Genomic DNA, 22,018 nt, shown 5'->3' with positions numbered 1-22,018 from the left:
AACGGCACTCACATCGTCCTTATGAAGCCGATTAATTCTGATATATTAAAACATCCTGTTCTTTCTACTTTTTCCTACTCACATTTTGCATATTTGATCCAGCATATTTAATGTTTAATTGAGGGGAAAAAACAGCAAGTTTAAACTCTTCACATTATGTAGCACAACTTCAGATTAACCTTGTGAGTGTAATTGGATTACTATGCAAGCATCTCACTTGTATCATGACACTGTTAATCGGTTAAATACACCGTCGCTATATTAAGACACCAGCCGTGTTATCTGTCTCGCATCAGAAAATTGCAGTGACATTTCTTGCATCATTGCCTCTTTGAACTCTTGTAAAGAGGTGATTCACTTCGAAGTTACATAACGTGGGGGTGTTATGTTTATGTTTCGTCTCTGTCTGTCCTCAGAGAAATCCCTGTGATGTTTACAGCATTGTTAGCTGTCTTTACTAAAATGCTTGTGTTATTTTCAGCAAGTCTGTTTGCCTGGGTCTCAGAATGAAGTCTACTGGTTGAAAGGATGAGGGAGTGTATGCATCACTATTGTGTGTTTAAAAAAACATTCTTCAAACAGTATTCTTCATTGATTAATAGGGCGCGATAGCTGACTGCACGCTGCTAATCACCAACCTGCTGTTGAGCGTGCTGTTTAAAAATCAATGATCCACGCTGCGAGCTTTCCTTTGAATTCCATATTTGTGAGATTGTTCAAGATAACAAACTCTCCTGGATAAATCTGCAATTGATTTAGTTTGTTTCATCTTTTTCCACTCATAAACTTTAACCACACTTTTTGAAAATGCGTTTTTTTTTCTTAACAGCAAAAGAGATTTGTATTGTGAAAGTCCCTAACTTTCTCTGCTGACATTGATTGATTATATAGTCTGGGACGATATAGCCTCTGGGCACACCGGTGAACGTGTCGGGCGATAAGCGATAGTCGACTTCCTGTCAGGACTTCTTTTTCCGCGTGCTGCATTTTACAGAAAGAGAAAGTTTTCTTGTGATTTACTTGTTATTAACGGGTCTTACCTTTAATCGAGGTGCAGATTTGTAAGAAGTAATAATTCAAGCGTTGAAAGGTCTGTCCTCAAGAGCAGAAGAAAACTTTTAAAATGTTTGTTGAACCGAGGTCGGATCGATCTGATGCATTCGAGGTAGTCGGGAAATCTGAACGCTGAACGGCTTTTGTGACAAATCGTCAAGGGAATTCATCTCAAGTTAAATTTTAGATCTACAACAGATTGTTAGCTGAATTTACATGCAGATATCTGTTTATAGAGATTAATAAGAAGCCAAATCATCGTCAAATGACGCTGATGGGAGCCGGGATTATGGCGCATTAAGTTCCGCCTGCTTGTGCTCTCCTCACGGACTGTTGACGCGTGCTTGGTCAACATTACTCGGACTACATAATTCAAACAGAACACTTGCCTTCCCGGAACTCCACATTCTTACATTTCTACGTAGAATCTGTAAATCGAGATTAAAGGTGGATAAGCAGCTCTTTAAGATTCTTCTCACATGTTTCCCTCTCCCTGCAGAATGCCGGGGTGCTGTTTAGGATCCGAGTGGTGGGGGGATCTGCAGCCTACAGCTACCTCTCCCCGCAGGACAGCCGACCGCTGTACCATCCAACTGTTGACAGGTAGAACATGTACACACACATGAATACTCTTTTAGTGTCAATAACTCTTATATAACACTGAAGTAAACAAGCTGAGCAGTGTACTTTCTCTTCTCGATGTTTGAATGATAAAGAAAGGAACACAAAAACCTTATACAAGCCTTTTCAATGGCCGTGCCACAGCTCACTGCTGAAGACTTACACACATACATCATCCAATTAAGGCTAAAACTGAAGTGAGATTAACTGGTATTAAGAACCTTGGCAGACAGGTTTTCAGGTGCATTAGACAAAAGGCCACAATTCCTTTCAGAAACGAATGGCTCATAAGAGGATTACAGCGAATAGAGTACAATGATATCAGTTTCGAGGTGTGGTGATAAAGCCACTCTTTGCTGTGAGATAAAGAGACTGGACATGTCTCTTCACAGATGAAGAGCTTAGTATCAATCTCTCCTGTTGTTCTGCTGAGCTGCACTGTAGGTCAGGCCTTACACAAAGGAGCTAGGAAAGGAAATTGTCTACCAGGTTCAGTCTGAGTATGTGTGCTCCTGTGTCTATCCAGGCTGTGAGTATTTATGCTTTAAACATAGAGTATACTTCTGTCTTCCTGCTCTGCATCAACTGCAGCACGTTGCTTATGTCCCATTCAAAATGCAGATGTGATTTTGCTCACTTGACGTACACATGAAACCATCACTACCCATCAAATGTCACCAATGATTAGTGTCCCTCACGCCGTCATTAAGAGGCTGCTGTGAGTTTCACAAGCCACCAGGTGTCACTGTAGGAGCCCCAAAGCTAAAAAGCTTATTCTGCACAGATAGCAACCTTCATCAGGCATCAGCTGCCCATCATTATAATGCTGTATTCTCTTATGTAATGTTTATTGTACTGGGGGAAGTATAAAGCTTGAACCACAGTATGTATTTCAGGATCTAGTTTGCAATGGTGCATCTTGATGAGCTTTTTACACACACCACACTCTACAAGAAAGTACATCAACTTTATTGAAATGAAGTAATAATGACAAGCAACATATTATTAATGACTACAGGAATGATCCAAAATTAAATATTTTAACTCTTTATTTTTTAATTAATTGGATTTTTAAAAAAATTTAATCCCAGACATGATCCATTTTAGGCAGCTAGGGGCATCTAAGACGAAACTTCCATAATGAGCCATATTACCTCATAGCTTTCTTGCAAGTTGTCACGCTTTTCTTTTGCAGAGACTCTATAATGAGTGCAGAATTAGTCAGCTCAACTGATTAATATATGTTCAATGCTAAATTAGTTCTTTTTTAATGTTCAGATTATATTTAAATCACGCTCTACATGCCACTTCCCTTCAATGCCAAAACAATTACAGGAAGTTGAAACTGAAAACATATTTCGCTAAATTAAAACCAGTCAGCCTAAAAAATCATACTGACAAAACAATTAAAGGTTATTATTGAAAACACATATGAATGCCAAGTTCTGTTGTTTTCAGGGGAACCTGGAGCACGACCATTTTTTATTTATACACCTGTTTCAATTCCAATTAAAGTCTCTGTCCTGGCTCCCTGACTCTGTGTTTGTTTGCTTGTTAGTCTGTGAATGTCATCGCTACCTGTCTGAGGTTTAGCATTTTTATCCTAATACTTTACATTCAGGTAATGCCTTATATCTGCTACTATCATGTCACCACAACATAATGCCGACGCTGAGCAACATTATAACCCTCCATCTGTGCAGTCACACTGCATTGTATCATAAATGATTGGCAAATCAATGACTTTGATTAATTGTTCCTACATTATTCTGCTGTTTCCTTTTTCAATTCTAAAAGCGCAGAATTTTAAACATGCGTGTGTGTTGACAAGAGAGAATATATGTTGCAGGCACTCGCAAGTCTGACCACTCTCACGTCGCAGTGTTGTGACGTTGCCGAACGATGGGCCGTTCCTTTTGAACAACTCTCGGAGAGGAACGGAGCCATAAGATCCGGCTCCCTTCAAAGAACCGTAATTCCCAACACTATCAGCAGCTGTATGTAGCCCACAGCTTCATGTCTTGCTAGGAAAATGAAACAAATTACTTTCATTCAATATCTTTGTTAGCCTGACCTGCATGACATCCAGACCTGAATATCAGCTGATTGTGTAACCACCTTGTTGCCAAACAAAGCTGTTTTTCTGCATGTTGTTATGAAGTGTACCCCTACAATAATTAAAGATTTGATTAGTCCAGCTGTGCAGCCGTCTGGCAAATCAAAGTAATTCAGGAATTCGTTTATGTCTAATGTTTTGTTATTATTTATTTTGATACAGGGCTCAGGTCACAAATATATGCAATGATAATCTCCCTTCCACACACTTACAGAGTTAGTGTATGAGATTCACACAGCCTTATGGCACCAGGACAACCCAATGAATCCTGGAGAAGGCGAAACAGTGTTTTTGAATGGTAGCAGTGATGCTGTGTGAGATGAATATTGCAGCACTGAGCACACCTGTGAGCACTCACTCACACGCTCACACCCCAATTTCCCCCCTGGGGATCAATAAAGGATTATCTTATCTTACCTACGGGCAATTTAGAGTCACTAATAACCTGACAAGCATGTCTTTGGACTGTAGGAGGAAGCGGGAGTACTCTGAGAGAACCCACGCATGCAAACTCTGTGAGGCTGTGAGGCAACAAACAACAACAGAAGTTTTACTCTGAAGACTGATTGAAAGTACTTAGATACAAATTCAGTCGATACTCACACGTGCTGGAAATCTTCCGGCTGTTCCCATGCAGTATACGGACGCTTCACAAAACCAAAGAGGATAAAATTTTGATAAATCTGCGAAACATCTCAGACTTTGGATCCATCTTGTTCCCCGAGCAGGAAAAAAACACTTCTGCCTTTAGCATTCAGTGATTGTTGAATCTACCTTGGCCCTCCATCAGCGCGGCCTGGCGCTTGAATACTGATGCTTTTTTATCTTTGCCCCTGAGATCAAAGCAGTGAGCCTAATCTCCGCGATACACACCCCTCACTACACAATGACTCATCATCCGTTATTGCGTATTAAATCATGATGTGAAGCCAGGTCTCACCGGAGCCCAAATAACTCTGTGTAGTTGTGCTGCTGCCTGTGTGTATCAAGCACAAGTGTTCAAAGAAAGTCTCAGGTTCGTGGTCACAAGAGCAGTTTCATTATTTAAGATCGGGTTCAAGTGGTTTCATGCTTTTGGAAATGAGGCAAAACTTACAAACACTAACAGAACTTTAACCTTAAAATGTGTTTTGTAGATTTAGAATCAGATTTAACTGATTTTTCTTGTTGTTTTTTAGAGCTCTTAAGTTCTGCGGTCCTGGAGGACCTCCGCACGTGAAGCTCGTCATTGAGTGGGAGCACAAGACTAAAGAATGGTGAGTGGTGCATACATACAAACAAGTAGGCAGATGTCACAAGTTTTATTTTACCGCTTCCAGGAGACCCTGCACACTCTGTGATTCATCGTGTGTCAGTCAAAACACAAAAAAACACGCACACCCACTGATCCAAACATTGTAAACACAATTCAGCAGCTGAAGTGGGAACAATTAACCCTGTGCGTGTGTGTGTGTGTGTTCAGTCTGTTTGGCAGCATCCAGGAGGAGGTGGTGAAGGATGCGGAGAGTGTGAGGAACCAGCAGCAGCAGCATCTGCAGCAGCACAGCTGCACCCTGGATGAGTGCTTTCAGCTGTATACCAAAGAAGAACAGGTGAGACTCACAGCAAACTTTTATTTTGTTGACACAGGTTGTTTTTCTGCCCCAGGAAAATCAAACATCTGTACATACCGTATTTGAGTCTGCTCCTGCCTAAAACTCAGGTCTCCTCTTGGGGTAGCACTGCATGTGAGGAAAAAGTTATGTAAACTGTTTTTGAGGCCTCATCACGAACTGTTAGATAGCCTCAAGTCATCTCACCTGGTTCAGGTTCGGTGACAGCTGAAGACTACAAGTTTGAAAATGTTTACTGTTTTAGAAAGTGGAAGCGTGGAGGAGCTTACCAGACCACCGTTGTCTGCTCCACAACTCCACCTCAGGCTTGTGCCCCCTGGCTATATAAAACCCAAAACTCAGACCAAGCTTTTTGCAGTTGAACGGCATTTTGGGTAATGAAGACTGAGGGTTTGCCAAGCAAGACTAAATGAATGTGCTAAATGTCATCCATTGCACCTATTAGGACTTCCACTTTTCTGTCTGGCTGTTCATAGCGTGCAAAGGTTCGTACAGTGCAAAATTAGCAAAGGAAAAACATCATCACTCCAGAAGCCCTTAGCAGACATGCATCCATACGATTTATTTACTCCATTTTCCGTGCTAACGAGATTTTGACTTATTTTTCCCGTTATCACAAGATAATGATGCGGCACCACCGTAACTTCAGATGCTCATAACTCGTATCCCCAGAGTTGTAAAAGCACAAAACAAACAGAAACAGGCTTAACTTACCTCATTAGGGTGGGCAATGGCAGCATGGCATGTCCTGCTCTGTAATGCCACAGTGAGCAGCCTGTTGTTTGATTCCTAGATCACTGGAAAATTAGCCCATTATCATGAGAAAACAAGCTTTGTTATCTCGAGATAATGGGAAAAATAAGTCGATATCTCCAGAAAGCAACCAGAAAAAACTTAACTTAGAATAAAATGTATGGATGCATGTCCACTAAGGGCTTCCAAACATCATCACAAGCAATTCTTCTATGAAGATAAAATCAAAAACATATCTACAAAAATATGTATTTGTATATATTTAAGTAAAAAGAGCTGTACAGTGTTCAAAATCAGGAGAATTTGATGTAGAAAAGAATCAATAAATGCATTTTAATGTAAAAGAATTAAATTTAGAGTCACATATATACAAAAATGTAACAAACTACTTACAGTTTCTCACAATTGCTAAAACACCAAACCCCATTCTCTGAATCAAATGCTCAGTGGCATAAACCCATTTGTCGAATCAACCACCCTTTAGGCCGAACCTTAAACAAGTTCACGTAGTTAGACACCATTTGCAAATCTCACCCAGTCCATCCTGCACTTATGATGCACATGTGCTGCAAAATAGTGGGCAGCAAAAGTTAAACACAACTGCAACACAGCTGTCACGACTTACAACTCAAAATTGTTCACACTTGTTTCTAATGATGTGATCAAACCAAATGAGCAGAATATATATATATAAGCCAGTTCAGAGTGCATCGAATGTTGATACCAACAATGGATGGAATCAGTCTGAGAGGCAGAGGAGGTAGAGTACGTATAAGAGGGGGTGGACGAGGAGGAGGAGGAGGAAGAGCGTGATCAAGAACAGCCATTCAGATGAAATTCGAGCAGCTACCACGTTCTTGTTTATGGGATGAAAATGAGGGAAGCAGGACAAAGAGACCAGACAAATTTCCTTTACATTTTATCTACTGTAGTGCATCACTTTGCGAATAGAAAGGGGTCTGGAGGAAAAAGAAAACTTTTCTTGCCTTACAACATTTTACATGTTTTGTAACGTCCATTACTTTTTTCTTTTATAACTTCATGCCCTGGACACTGTGTTCTCAATTTTTTGATGTCGTGTCTAATGAATGCTCGGTGGTGTTTCTGAATAAAAGGTTTGAGAAAATGGGTGAAGGTTTCAAGAAATGTGTAAAACTGTAGTTAAAGCAGAGTTTGCAGAGAATTTCCATTGAAGTTTTTCAGAGCACATTCACCTCTTTAAACCTGTCCCCAAACCTGAACGCTTCTTTCTTCTCTAACCTTCCTCCATCTGAGCCACGCTGTGCGGCACTGTTTGTCATTGTGAGACCTCACCGGGCTGGGTGCTTATGTAACACAGTCCTCACAGATTCTGATGGATGGGATTTCACGGTCTCTGTCTGCATATTCAGACTGTCAGTAGTGCTTAAAACATACCATCCAGTACAATCAAAGCACGCACAGAGATCCTGAGATTTCATGTCTCTGGTTCACTCACAAAAGTTTTAAAGCTGCACGCTCGAACACACCAAGCAGCCATCTGCAGCACTGTTGTTTGTACTATGTGTTATCTGGATGCTTTTCAAGCTGCACTGTGACTGAAAGATAAGCTTTTACTACGGTGGCTGACAAGGGCAATCGCTTGAAACTGTGAATACAGAAACAATGCCGATTCAGAAACATGCAAAAGTCTGAAACAAATGCATTAACATCAAACACGCTGTAAATACAGAAACGAAGCAAAGTCAAAAAAACACAAACCGAGAAATACATGCAAAAGAAAAATGCTGCGAATCCAGTCAACACAACGGAAGTGCTCCAGGCCTGTAGGGGGCGCTCAGTGTAAAAGGGGTATTGTTAACGAGAGAAAGAGAGAGACAGTGAATTTAATAATTATCAGACTTTGAAACATCAGACTCCGCTGGAGCAGAGTGTCTCTGTTGTCCACGTAATTGATGAGTTTGACTTTTGATGAGAAATGGCTCCAGATTGACAGAAAGCTTTGCTAAAGTAACCACTGTTGAGTGTAGCTTCTGTTAGCTGTCTGGCGTTAGCCATGCAGCCACCTGTAGCGTACTTTTAGATGACTCTGCGGGGTGGGGAGGCTGTTAACTCCTCTAACTAGTACAGGGGCTTCAGGAGTCCAGAGGAGTCTGAGGAGTGAACACTAACACACCGCTGTGCTCAGAGCCCAACACAGTCAGTTAACAGAGTCAGATGATAGTACCGCTAGCTGCACGGCTAACTTAGACCCATAGCTAATGGAAGCAACCCATTGCTCTTAGCTGTTGCACCGAACGACCCCTACAGGCCTGGAGCACTTCCATTGTGTTGCATTTTTCTTTTGCGTTTCTGTTAATTCAGCCTTTTGCAGCACATTTATTTCATTTGCTGCACGTTTCTGTTGTTGCAGTTGTTTTGGACTTTTGCCTGTTCTTTTGACTTTTGACCATCAGGGCCAGGTTGCAGGGTGATTGCTCTTGTCTGCCACCATACTTTATGCTGTGTCATAACATTAGATATATATACAAGTGTGTAAAAAATGTCAGGTGAGGTTCTGACACAGCCAAAAAGAGCCAAGAAAGTTTACTTCTCGTTCATATGTGGCCCTGACCGCCGGGGCCTACAGCCCTACACACGGCTCTGGAAGTGCACATCGACCTGATGCAGTCAGCCACATGCTAGGTTTTGACCTAGTCTTGTTTCATTGTGTTCATTGTGTTGCGTGGCTATGCTGCTGTTACAAGTAGCTGTGCACATTAACAGTGGGTTGCTTGCTGTGTAGAGCACACTCTTAATTAACTACGTCCAGAGTCCATCCAGGGCACAGTGATTAATCAGGCCTAAAACAGACTAATTAAAATGCAAAAAAGGCCAAAGAGGAGGATGTATGAGGAAGAGAGGAGAAGATGAGAGGAGGAAAGAGAACACATTTGTCACAAGTATGATTGTGAGTCACAGTGTGTCAGAAAGGTCTCGAAAATTAATGATGCTTTTAATGATAAGCGTGGAGGATAGAAGATAAGCAGCCATGTTGTAGATGTTTACAAAAGGGGAAGGAGCCTACACCCTCGCATCATAAGTTTAGTTATAAAAAAGTTTTAAAAAAGAGCTGCTGCCTTTCTTTGTTTGTAAACTGAGTTAGTCAAAACACTCAAATGTGTGCACCTCCGTCCTTTGGGCTCATATTGTGGGAGGCCTTTTTTTCACTGTTGAAAACATAGATGATTTATAAGACGGAGAGAAATCCGAGCTGATGTAGCCTGAAGTTCTTTCAGGCCTCCAACTAGCTATGCTAAAGCCGGCGTTGGTGGCTAAAAGACCAACACATTTTTGGAGCAGTGCCTCAGAGACATGCAGAGAACATTTGCAGCAATTTTTCAAACTGCTGACTTAAATCGGGAAGATATAGATACTTTTAAAACATGGAAAAACTCCCCTGTATGATTTTTGTGATTAACTTTTGGCACATTTTGTGTAACTGTTTGATTAAAGAACTCTTTAAATAAAATATGACATACCCAATATTCTGTGCTGTAACCCTTGAATAATAATATTATCTGTAATGGCAAAATCCCTCCAAAGCCTGGACACTCTGGAAAAAGGATGTAAAAGCTTTGGGCCTCTCAGTGATAGGCAATTTAAAAAAGAAAGTACGTGTGACATAAGAATGTTAGGATATTAAGAGGGCCCCGAGGTGTAGATTTCCTCCGCTGTACACTGAATAAGAACACCTTCCTTCCGTCCCGTTCTCTGGCTCAATCTTCACTCAGCACTGCGGGAGAACTAAAAATGGACTCACACATTTATTAGAAGTGAGAGGGACTCGCTGCTCACACATATCTCTCCTGTCATCCCTCCTCCAGGAGTTTTCGATACATTTGATCATTTCTGGATTAATTTGCCTCATTAGTGGATGTATCATCAATATTTAACTCGTATTTCAAGGTTCACTGTTGTTAAAGATGGGGAACGGCCTCTTGTCTCAGCAGGAGAGTCCTTGTTCCACTTTTCCACATGTTGGCTAAAGCTCGGGGCCTCGCTTCGGATTTCAGAATTCTGCACCCGCCGTGTAGTACTGTACATCTACTGAAGACGTGTCTATTTATATCAAATCAGAGAGGGAGCTGGGAGAAGGTTGCTACGATCAATTTTAAACTTCGATAGCGACCCCATGCTGTTGCACAAGAGTCTGCCTTGTGTTCGCATCTAAATCTGTCCACCCCAATTATTTATTTATTATAAGACTCGAATTCAACTCTAAAAGTTGAGGACAAATCTGTAAGTTTTTATATTCCTCAACTGTATTACAAGTTTCAATCACATTAGCCACTTCAGCTCATTTAGCAAGAGGAGAAATATCTGCAGTGTAGCAGCGACATTCAAGGAGAAAGGAGAAAGTCCTTACCACATTTATTCTGTCAGAGTAGTTTCAATAGGCGCTTATCCCGCCTCGCCCTTGTGAAAATACCACTTCAATCCATTTATTGAGGACAAACATGTAAGTCAATAACAATCTCCAATCTGCTGTCTCCCCGTGGCTCTCCTGAGTCTTATCACACACATTAGATGTCTCTCACATAAGCTGAACGAAATATGAGATGTCGGGCAGATGAAACTTTTGGTTTAAATGATTTTTGTCTCGACAGACGATCGTACCACTTTGCCCTGACTGAGACTCACATGTTACATCTGTTTGTATTATCTGCAAACAAACCAATGTTAAAGGGGCCATGTCTTCTAAATGCTCATGTTTTACATGGGTTTCACATTTTTGGGTGTTTATTGTTCATTGAAAAAGTTAAAACTGCGAATTGAGAAGCCCACTCCTAAGAGTATCCTGCAGTCATTTCTAACACTGTCGTCATTGTCGTCTATTCTGCTCTAAATTGGACATCATGCTGTGTTCAAGAGGAAGACATAATAAGACCATACATTCATTAGGAAAGTGTTTCAAGTGAGAAGTAGTCACTTTCTCATCGACTTCTTTAAAGGGGCCACATCTTCTGAAAGGATAAAAAGTGAAAACTGCATAGTTCCGTGTTTTTCCAGAATGACAGTTTTAAAAAGGTCGCCTCTGGAATGGGCCGTTCAGAACAGCTGCAGGTTTCTACATAGAACCTTGCTTTCGCTGAAATCGACCAATCGTCATTCACCGTCATTCCCCTCAGGCTGCCTTCTTGCACGAGTTTGTAGTCAGGTCGTCAAGATTTCAACTTAGCCTTACTCCTGGGGATTCTGGCTTGTACATATAAGGCTGAATAACCGATCCTAGAGCAGCCATGTTTTCTACAACTTTGGATTGACAGTGCAGTGCGGCCACTCCGAGGGGCTACGCGGTCACTCAAAATACTGTCAGCCAATCGTGGCTAAGGTCTAACCTTTGAATGGCAAAATGGCTTATTAGTTTCAGGAGGGAGAGGCTCCAAAAAATAATTAAATTAAATATGTATACAATTTTTAAAACGAATCAAACTTTACCACAAGATTCACAAACACATTAGAATAATAGAAAATTGATTGCATAGCTAAAATATGTCCCCTTTAAAACAGCGTGTTTTACTGTGTCTTTATTACAGGTGGAAATCGCAGGGTAACTCACGAAACAATAGGGTACGTGATACGATACGTGATACAATACGCAATACGATACAATATGTGATACATGGCCCACGATAACAATAATATTGCGATACAGCGATACAGCGATAATTGATCTATTGCAAGACAATCATACTGCATTAATCACAATATCTGATTAACAAAAGAACACAAAATGCCCCTAAAAAGGTAAAGTGCAGGATTAATGTGTTTATTCACTGCAATTTCAGTCAGTTTCACAGAGTTTGACACAAACCGAGATGAAACAACGTTCATGTTTTCAGTCTGTAACTATAGAACTGTAACCTTGGATTTGATCGTGGCTGGCACATCTCTGAACTTCTTTTCACAGCTGTCTGACATTATGCTGTTGTCTTCTTCTTCTTTTATCCTGCTGTCTACTTCTTCTTCGGTCAATTCATTTCCATTCACGTTACCCTCATTCATGTCATAAGTGCCACCGCAAGGAGTCATGAAGTAGTGATGGATATTGATATTTGCTGCCAGCTTATCGCTAATTGTATTGCATTTTCTAATTGTATGTTCTCTATTTGACACATGGGGCCACTATCAGTTTAAAACAGATGCACACCTCCACCTTCGTTTGAACGATTAAATCAAACAGCCAGAAAAATGAAGTCTAAAGGAGCTAGAAAAACACCACCGTCCAGTCTTTTTCTGATGAAAGATCTTTTGAATCTTACCGATAAACATGTCAGGATCAAATACTTCTCGTGGAGCCGGGCATTCCTGAACAAAAGCCTTTGTGCTCATGAAACCACGTCTGTTGTGTAGAAATGTGTCTCTCTTAGTTGAAACTTTCAAACTGTTCCAAATTAACCGATAAGGGTTGAAAGGCAGGAAAAAATCAAAGAAAAAACACACAAATGCTGCCTTTGGATGCTCCCTGCTGCTATAATGGCGTGGGTTTCAGTGTAATTAGCCTGATCAGTTCAGTAATTAAACTCCCCTTCTTTTCTAAAAGCTGGGGTATTGAGATTTCCCAGCAAAGGCTTAGTGAAATTGTCTGTGCTCGAACATCACCGATACAGCTTCAAATGCACGACCGGCAGAAGTTTAATTATGTGCTGAAAAGCAGATCTGAATATAATGACTGGTCTGTTCTGTACTCCGTTTAAATCAAGGTTTGTTGTTCTTCTCTTTACAAATGCAAACTTCAAGGAACATAACACCACACGACAGTTTCAGAACACTTTGATCCAGCTGTGCAGACACTGTGTGTAACTCAAGAAAGAAACTGTATTGTGGAGGACATCTATTCCCCTGACTCCTCCTTAAATCTCTTTTTCACATGATAAGTGGGAGAAACTATGAACAAGCAGAAGTGAGGGCAAACAAGATGACAATCAAAGGAATTGGGGTGTACTGTCTCTATCAATGACTGTAAAGATGGACGAAGCGCCTCCATGTAGTCTCATTGTACAAAATTGATGCCAAAGTAGCCCCTGTGATAGGCGCTGCCATCTTGCTCTGGTGACGTCATTTGGAGCCAGAGCTGTGCAGTAGAGATCGGTGGGTGGAGCCGCCGTAGCTGCTTCCACTAACCAAAACACACACAGCAAGGATCCTGCATGACGTTAACAGCAGAACAGCTTCTTTCTGTCAGTCTGAAGCAGACGTTCACAGATATGAAAACTTCAATGACTGTAGTTTCAGTGTTAGCTACGTTTCCTCTCGCTGTTCCTCCTCGACTCTGCTAATCCAGAACACATCGGCTGCAGGAGCCGTATTTGTCAACAGAGCTGTCAATCATCCTTTTTACAGCATCAGATAACAAATTAAAAATAAACTTGTCAGAGAACACTTGGACGTGAATCAGCATGATAAGAACTAACTATAATGACAGAAACCATGTTTGAGAAAAATGTATTTGGCGTGTATTTTGATTTTATAATTTGACTCATGTCCCATCTGTTAACATGGAGGAGGCGGGCTTTATGACCTACACTGCAGCCAGTCAGCAGGGGGCGATAGAGATGTTTTGGCTTCACATTTAGGGAGCTGTCACGTCATCCATCTTTCTATTCCGTCTATATCTCTCTTTTTTGTCTTTCTCTCTCACACTGTGTCAAATATCTGCCGTACTGTTTGCACTTGGGACTGTTATGCTGATTCTCATGATGAATGTAGTTGAACAAGTATTCCTTGCATATGTTTCTACTACACTAATCATGCTTTGGTAAATGACGCACTAATGTGAGATAAGGCCATTTCATTTCCTGATGTCGCTTTATGATAAAAAATACTTTATGGAAAAAAGTGCTTTTTGGAAGGAGGGTTGAAAGGGGGGTAATAAGTCCCGTTACTCATTTAACTGTGATCTGGTATTAGCAGGATTTTGCTCTTACCTCCTGAATTTTTGTGAAGTCACACAGTGTACCCCTTGGCAAAAAGAGTGCCTCCTGTGTTCCTCCGACACATTACCAGTATGAGCAGTGGGAGGCTGTCTTTTAGATGTCACTCACACTCCGGTGATACTTGCACTTAATCCTCTTGATCATGAGCCTGCAGTATAAAGACTCTGGTACCTTACAGCGAGGAGCATAAAAGGTAGCAGCAGATATATAATTGCCCACATTTCAAACTCCACTCAAAGACCTTATAAAAAGACAATACTGACACTGCGGTACGTGCACACTGCAGCCTTAATGACAGGAGAGAAGCGGAGAGAAAGTCATAACAAGAAGAGGGCACGAGCTCTGTGTAAGAAGCCTCATCAGGCAGCATTATACCAAAGAAAATGATGTGATGTGTATAACCGTGTCATTGACTGATCCACTGACTGCTTCCAGCTCGCCCCAGATGATGCCTGGAAGTGTCCCCACTGTAAGCAGCTGCAGCAGGGCATGGTGAAGATGAGCCTGTGGACCCTCCCTGACATCCTCATTCTCCATCTCAAGCGTTTCCGGCAGGTAGGTGAGCTGTTAAGTGGCCTCTTCTGAAGGCAAGAGCTCTGGTTAAACTTGAATTATTTATAACTTAAAGCTGCACTGATACTACTGTTTTTTTGTAGAAATACTTTATTGTTTTGGTTCAGTCTTACCTCTTTCGACAACCTCATTTCTGATATTTTCTAGCTTTTATTGCACATTCCAAATCTGCTGGATACAAGTTAGCATGGTACATGCCAATATTGTGTTCATATCTTATCTTTCTAGCCCAGAAAGTCATTTTATTGCAGCCTTAAGAGTAGTAATATTTTTAGAATTGGCAAAGGATTGCCGTGTGAGTCATATGGCAGTATCTTCTTTTATAAAAAACCACTGAAAGCTCCGACCTTGTCCTTGTCCTGGAGGTTGTTGCCCAGTCTCATCTGCATGCATGCTATTTTGAGTTTGAAAAAATGCAGCTATTTCCATGTTGTTAGATACATTTGATCTGGTGTTCACTTTTACCTTGGATCACCAGGCCCTTGGTCACTTATTGTAAACTTACCTAGTTCCCTTTGGAAAGGGATCCTACCATTGGTCCGTTTCAGTAAGCGGGTTTAGTGAAAACCCCGGGTTTGTTAGCCGTGAAATGAGGGCCACCTCGGGCTTGCAGTTTCAGAATGAGAGGTAACTTCATCTCGGAGTTGGTCACTATGGTAACTGAGTCTGTGAACCTAACCTGGTCGGGAGCCGCTTTTCTTCAGGACACTCCGAGTTTCGCTCTGTGTCCTTTCTCTAAAATGTTGCATCTCCGTGGTGCTCGGACCGTTTTGCAAAAGTCTTTTATAAAATAATCAAAAGACAAATCCGTTTCAAAGTCATCATTTCTACATTTTCCACCACCACTGTAGAGAGCACTCAAATAAGAAAAATGATCATTTATTTGGTTCTCTTCATTCATACAGATACAAAAGCAGCCGTTAGTTATTGGAACAATATAAAAACTAACACAATTCAGTTAAATCAACTAAACAGGATTTAGGTGCGAGAACATAATGTGAACTGAACATCATGTTAGGGATAAAGCTAATGCACATTAAAACAGCCACTGAATGATATTTAATTTGTTTAATATTTAAAATATGATTGAAGTGAGGTTCAGCCATGAGCCTGTTCTGCCTGAGCTGCACCTTTGAATGATGTTCAGGTATTTTATTTTTAGCGGCTTCCATGTACGTTTTTTCTCCTGCTGGATTGCTCCTAAATAAATATAAATTTTAGCTTTTATTCCAGCCGTTTTTAAATATTAAATAAATAGACCAGCTCAAACGTAAGCGCCGCTTCTCTCTCTTTTGCAGCTGCAGCCGTGTTACTTTATTTTTCTTAAAACATGCTCGTATTCGCTGAACATCCGCGTGAGGATTTCAAGCTCCACTGGTGTGACGTTGGAGGACCTCTTTTTCTGTACCGTTGCCATGGTGAATCGTGGTATCGGGGCTCCATTAATGCGGGCTTTTTATAGTTAGCTTGCGTTCACTTAGCTCCGGCTTAACTTACTCAGGGTTGATTGAACTCAAATCAGCTGTTCGGAAACCAAAAAGCCAGCGACTTTCAGCTCAGAGTAAGTCAAACCACAGTCCGGGCTTAGACCGAGGGTTTGTTGGAAACGTTCTCATATAAAAAGTTGCCTTAAAAAATACTGTAGAGAATAAAACATCAGGCTATGCCAGTTTGATGGGATATAAAGATTACTGAGAGCAAAAATCCATTGAAGATGGAATAGTAACAATTATATTGAAGAGTGCACTTCTGCCCACTTTGATGGAAATTTCCTCCACAAAATAAAATCAATCAAATTGCTGATCCTAAAAGTGAGTTTCGACAGACTTGCCTGCACCTTGAGGTTTAGAAGCGTGATACCCCAATCATCAAAAACACACCCTCTGGATCCCTCTTAAAAAAGGGAACACGCACCCCTGATCTCCATGTATTATTGAGGAGTCCTGTCAGTCTGTCAATATCCAGCATTACCATGCAAGTCCCATTCAGCCCCATCATGTCCCTGCAAAGTCAGCCCCTGTAACCTCAGCTAGGGAGATCAGAAAGTCAAGACCTGATCGCACGCATCCTCCATGACAACTTTGTCTCTGCCAGGAGCTGTGGGAGCACACATGCACCCACTAAGTGGTGCGGCACTCCATTTATCTGAGAGGGTAAATGCACCCGAGATGAATGAAAAACGCTGGGACAGATTCTAAATATAAACGCGGTGTGACTGTCAGCTCAGCTTTGGAGAGACCGTCCTGCTTCACTGGGGGAAAGTTAATAAACTGGTATAATTAGGTATTTACATGCAGCATGTCGGCAACTGCCGGCTTCCACCCAAGGCAAACATTTACAATGCATGATACTGTGCTGCATCCTACATACAGGGAATGACTCCAGCTATATATGCAGCTTTGTCATTTCCTGTCAAACTAAACCCTTTTGAGTAGCCCTCCAAAGCTGGGTCCAGTGTCATGCACATTTTAAGCAGGTAGCTTATTCATGCTGGAAATGTGAAGAATACTGAAAGAGTGTGCTCTTATTTTGCAGTATATTCACACACTGAAATGCATGAAGGAATAGGAAGGGCCAATTACATCTGTGGAAAACTTTAAATTGTGTCTGTCAAATGTTTTAAAGTAGAACATCTCAAAAGCACTGGATGGTTTTAGAGATCCTCAGGCGACATCAGTTATTAGCAATGTCTCTTATGGAAGGCAGTGTCAGTCTTTTGTCAGCATGTTGAGCTTTTGGATCGCATGAAAATTTGCACTGTCTCGGTTTTGGGTAAAATAAAAAGGTAAAGGACCCAGGTGCAGACAATGGTAAGGAGTTTAATAAACTGAGGCAAAAAATGCAAAAACAAAATCTAAAATCCATCAAAAGACAAAACAGAAAACCAAATTGTAGAACAAAAGTCTTAAAAAGAACAAAAGAATAATCCAAAGGGAAAAAACTGAAACACACGGGAGCGACGAGGAAACAGGTAAATCCAGAATCACAGGTAACACGACAAAGACAATGAACCAGCACAGAGACAAGGGGGCACAGAGACTAAATAAACTTAGGAGGTGAGGCTAATGAGACACAGGTGAGACAATCAAGGGGCAGGTGAAAACAATCAGGGCTGGCCACATACTCAAACAAGCGGGAAACGCTAAGGCAGGAAGTGGATCAACACGAGAGACAAGGTGACAAAGTAAAACGAACGAGTAAAATGATCCAACCAAAGAGACACAAGTGAAAAACTTAACCAAACAAGACTAACTACTGACAAGCACACAGAATAAACTAAATACAAAACTAAACAATGAGAACTCATGACAATAGACAAAGTGACAACGTAAAACAAGAAATAATAACTGAACACTGCAATACAAGACAAAACCAGAACTAAACTGGAAACTCATGACATGCACGGACTTTAATGGACCGTTATGGCTCCTAACTTTGGCTTTAACCTATCAGTGAATTATCTCAACATCATCTTGTTGAATTGGCACAAATGTTATTGGATGTTATCAGATCATTAGATGTCCTGTTATTAGCTACATAGAAGGCTTTAGTCATGGGCCAACAGCACCTACAAGTAGGTCAGAGGGCGCTGCAGGTTGCCCTTCATTTGTAGTCATGGTAACGTTAATAAACATCTTACCAGATTGGTTAAGGCACCAAAACTTCTTGGATAGGTTTAGAAAAGAGGTTTCAGTTAAAACTGGAAACTATGAAAGAAGAAAATGAAGTGGCTTCATGTATGATATCAACTTATGTGTCTAAATAAACTTTAGTTTTACTCGTAACGCGGGAGTCCTCTGTGAAAGTCTGTTCTTTGCTTGCTCTACCCCAACCTCCACCTGATGCTCTCTTTCTTTTCACGACTTCACCTGACTTCTTAACGTGCTTTGCTCACATCGTTATTGCTACAGCTACTAATCGTAACCTATTATATGCAAATATGGGTCGTTCACCTTTCGAAGAGATAATAACAGCAGCCAGCTACTAGGTAAAGTTGTACTACTTTTCAAAAGATAGCTATAAAACTTTGTACAAACATTCATGTCACGTCAGAAAGAATACTAATCAATTTAATGGTCCTCTGACTTTCCATTTGGGACCATTATCTTTTCAAATATGTCATTTGGGAAGCCAATTTAGCTCAGTTGGGAGACAGGCACCTCAAACACAGAGGCCAAGTCCTCACCGCATCGACCGCAGGTTCCCCGAGTCATGTCATGTCATCCCCACTCTCTCTCCTCTCCCTAAAGGCAAAATTTGTTAAATAAAATACTATAGTATACACTAAACATATTTCCTCAAGCTTAGCTGCCTTTGTATTTATTGATAATAGGTTGTTAGCGTGCTTATATCCATCCATCCATCATCTATAGCGCTTATCCTGTTTAGGGTCGCGGGGGGCTGGAGCCTATCCCAACTGTCATTGGGCGAGAGGCAGCGACACCCTGGACTGATCACCAGTCAATCACAGGGCTGACACACAGACAGACAACCTTTCATGCTCATGTTCACACCTACGGGCAATTTTAGAGTCACCAATTAACAAGCATGTCTTCGGACTGTCGGAGGAAGCCAGAGTACCCGGAGGGAACCCACGCATGCACGGGGAGAACATGCAAACTCCACACATAAAGGGCCCCTACGTCTGAACCGGGATTCGAACCAGGAATCTTCTAGCTGTGTCATAACAGTTGTTTGGTGGTTTGCAGATGTTGCCTTCACTGACAATCAGATAAAACCGCATTCATTGTCCTTAAGAAGCAGACTAACTTAGCTTTTTAAATGAGCTAACCACTGCACCACCGTGCAGCCCAGCATGCTTATACACCAAACATTGCACTTACTTCAAATGAGCATGTTAGCATTGTTACCTCAGTATGTTGCCAGGCTGTTGTAAGATTTAAGTTCAAAGCAAAGCTGTGCCTCAGATCAGCTTAACACAGCCCGCAGCATGGCTGTAGACACTTTGTATACAGACTGCAAACACACTGAGTGAAGACCTACCTCATGTGGTTTAAATATCAGGGAACGCCTTCTTAACAGGAAACATTTTGAAATGTCACAGTGTTAAATTATCAGCTGCAGGGTCGTGCTGTTGTGCAGGCTGGCTCCCTGTCACACTGTCATGGCTTAAAGGGAACAGAGCAGAGACATTGTTAACATGATTAGTAACACCTGCATGTTTCCTGCTATGACTAGTCAAAATGCTGCTTGCCTTAAAAAAGGGTTTTTATAAGCACAGACAACAGGAAGCCTTTCATCTCCATCACATACAGCCGCACATAGGCCACCTTCTCTATTCTTTGTGATAGGCTCCCACACGGCAGCATCCACAATGAGTCATTAGCATCCACACACATGCCTCGACAGCAGGCGCACCGACACATTATGCCTGCACTGCTCAAGCTGTTACCCTGTGTCTTGCTTTCTAGACCAAATAAACACATATAATATGTATAATAAACAGGGGAATTTGTTTCGCAGTAATTCGGTGGTGATAACTATCAGCACTGAGATCTTTAGGGGCTCATTTGAAGAGCATCTGCCCTTCTCATTACAGATTTCTTGAGTGAAACTGGGTAGCGGAAGAGGATTTTATCACTGCCTTTTTAAGTTTCTGTGCACATCCCTGCCTGGTGACACTGCTTACCTCAGCCAGGTCCAGGACGGTCCAGCTCTGATTGAACACTCTTATCACATTTGGCTCTGTCCACAGAAGAATCCCAACTAATCTAGCTGGCATCTCCCACACAACTTCTGGCCCGTTGCCCCCTCAGAGAGGTGACATTTAATGCCGCAAAAACTGTTTCTGTAGCCAACTTTCAGTCCAGCTATGCCTCCCCCTTCGTCCAGTGCTCGATTGGCACCCTGCTGCTCCTCCTCTCTGATTGGGTCACCGGCCCAGGCAGTGTCCATCTGTCAAACTAAAGCAATCACTAACAGGCGCGCTCCTCCAATGCCGTGCTTTCCCACCGCTGACAAATGTAATTTTTCAAAGCCTTTGCAAAGAAATTCAGTCGGTATCTTTGGAACCTGGGGCCAATGGCTGGTTTTACATAGAACTGCCAGTGATTTTCATGCATAGATTTTAAGGTTGGGGGCGTGTGCAGATATAAATCACAGAGTTCAGAAAACTGCTGCTGATCTTTCTGACGTCTGATCTCCCAAAAAAAGCAAAAATCCTGCTGTGTTCAAAATTACACAATTTCAACCAGTAGGCACCTGTGCGGCTAGATTTCTACTCAAGCATATCCAATTTATTTCTGTCAGATGAACTCCTCATAGATTTTTAAATATGAATATGTATTTTATGCCTGCACTTGTATGTACCATATGAATGAATACGACATGTTCAAACAGGTAGGTGAGCGGAGGAACAAGCTGTCGACCCTGGTGCGCTTCCCCCTGACTGGTTTGGACATGGCCCCCCACGTCGTGAAGAGGAGTCAGAGCATGAGGAATGTGAACTTAGGAGCCTTGCCGACTTCCTGGAAGCAGCCCGTCGACATGACCCTCCCCCACGACTATCTCTACGACCTCTACGCTGTGTGCAACCATCATGGAGGGATGCATGGAGGACATTATACTGGTATGGAATTGTGTGCTAAAATACATTTTAACTACATGATACCTCATGGAGGGTTTTCTGTGTGACTTTTTTAATTGAATGAACCTGAAAAATAGTTCAATGAAACAGTTAAACCTATAAAACCTTATTGTTAGAAGGATTTTAGGGCGCATTCACACCTAAAGTCCGTTTGTTTGGTCTGAATCAAAGACCAACTTGTTACAATGTTGTATTTTGCCTGGAGTTTGGTTTGTGTTCACACTGCAGCTTTTACCAGCGGACCAAAAGCTTTGATGCAAGAGGAAACTGCTCTCTGACTGGTCAGAATTTCCACGTGGTAAAACTCCCTGCAGTAAACAAAGCGAGAGAGCACACTGACAATCACACTCGACATGATTGAGGACTTTAATGTTTTGTTGTCGGAGTTTATTACTTTTAACGGACGTTGTTCCACAGGTCGATCAGTTCCATCTCCTTTAGTTTTTCACTGAACAGTTTGAACACCTCCGTGTTCTCGTGCGTTTCCACAAGCATTTCTGAAAATTGTTTGGTCAGTCCATATTTCTAATTCCTCATTGCTCCCCCACGTCTGTCCTCTACTCATCACGCTGCGTGTGTCTGCAAATGTCAGCACCCGTAAACATACTACAATGCACAGTTTTATGGTTTGTTTCCTGTATTAGGTCCTGCTTTAAGTCTGTTTACGTTTTCAGCAGAATCAAACCGGACTGTGGTTCGTTTTGGAAATGAAGCGAGACTCGTC

The 22,018-nt window shown here is 41.6% G+C and overlaps 1 protein-coding gene across 1 annotated transcript in view; it reads left to right on the top strand.

Annotated features, from left to right (window-relative positions):
• usp43a (ubiquitin specific peptidase 43a) overlaps window positions 1-22,018 on the top strand; it is a 125,969-nt gene that overhangs the window by 90,334 nt on the left and 13,617 nt on the right. The window contains exons 9-13 of the mRNA XM_069666076.1: window positions 1,553-1,656; window positions 4,969-5,046; window positions 5,253-5,382; window positions 14,550-14,673; window positions 21,052-21,276. Of these exons, the coding sequence (XP_069522177.1) occupies window positions 1,553-1,656; window positions 4,969-5,046; window positions 5,253-5,382; window positions 14,550-14,673; window positions 21,052-21,276 (661 nt within the window). The remainder of the gene's footprint in view (window positions 1-1,552; window positions 1,657-4,968; window positions 5,047-5,252; window positions 5,383-14,549; window positions 14,674-21,051; window positions 21,277-22,018) is intronic.

The sequence above is a fragment of the Semicossyphus pulcher genome, unplaced genomic scaffold (genome assembly GCF_022749685.1).
Source record: "Semicossyphus pulcher isolate SPU_LCO1_2020_fin unplaced genomic scaffold, fSemPul1.0.p SCAF_17, whole genome shotgun sequence".
NCBI classification, from domain to species: Eukaryota; Metazoa; Chordata; class Actinopteri; order Labriformes; family Labridae; genus Semicossyphus; species Semicossyphus pulcher.
The sequence above is the reverse complement of the archived record's forward strand: the minus strand, read 5'-3'. Positions and strand labels throughout refer to the sequence as shown.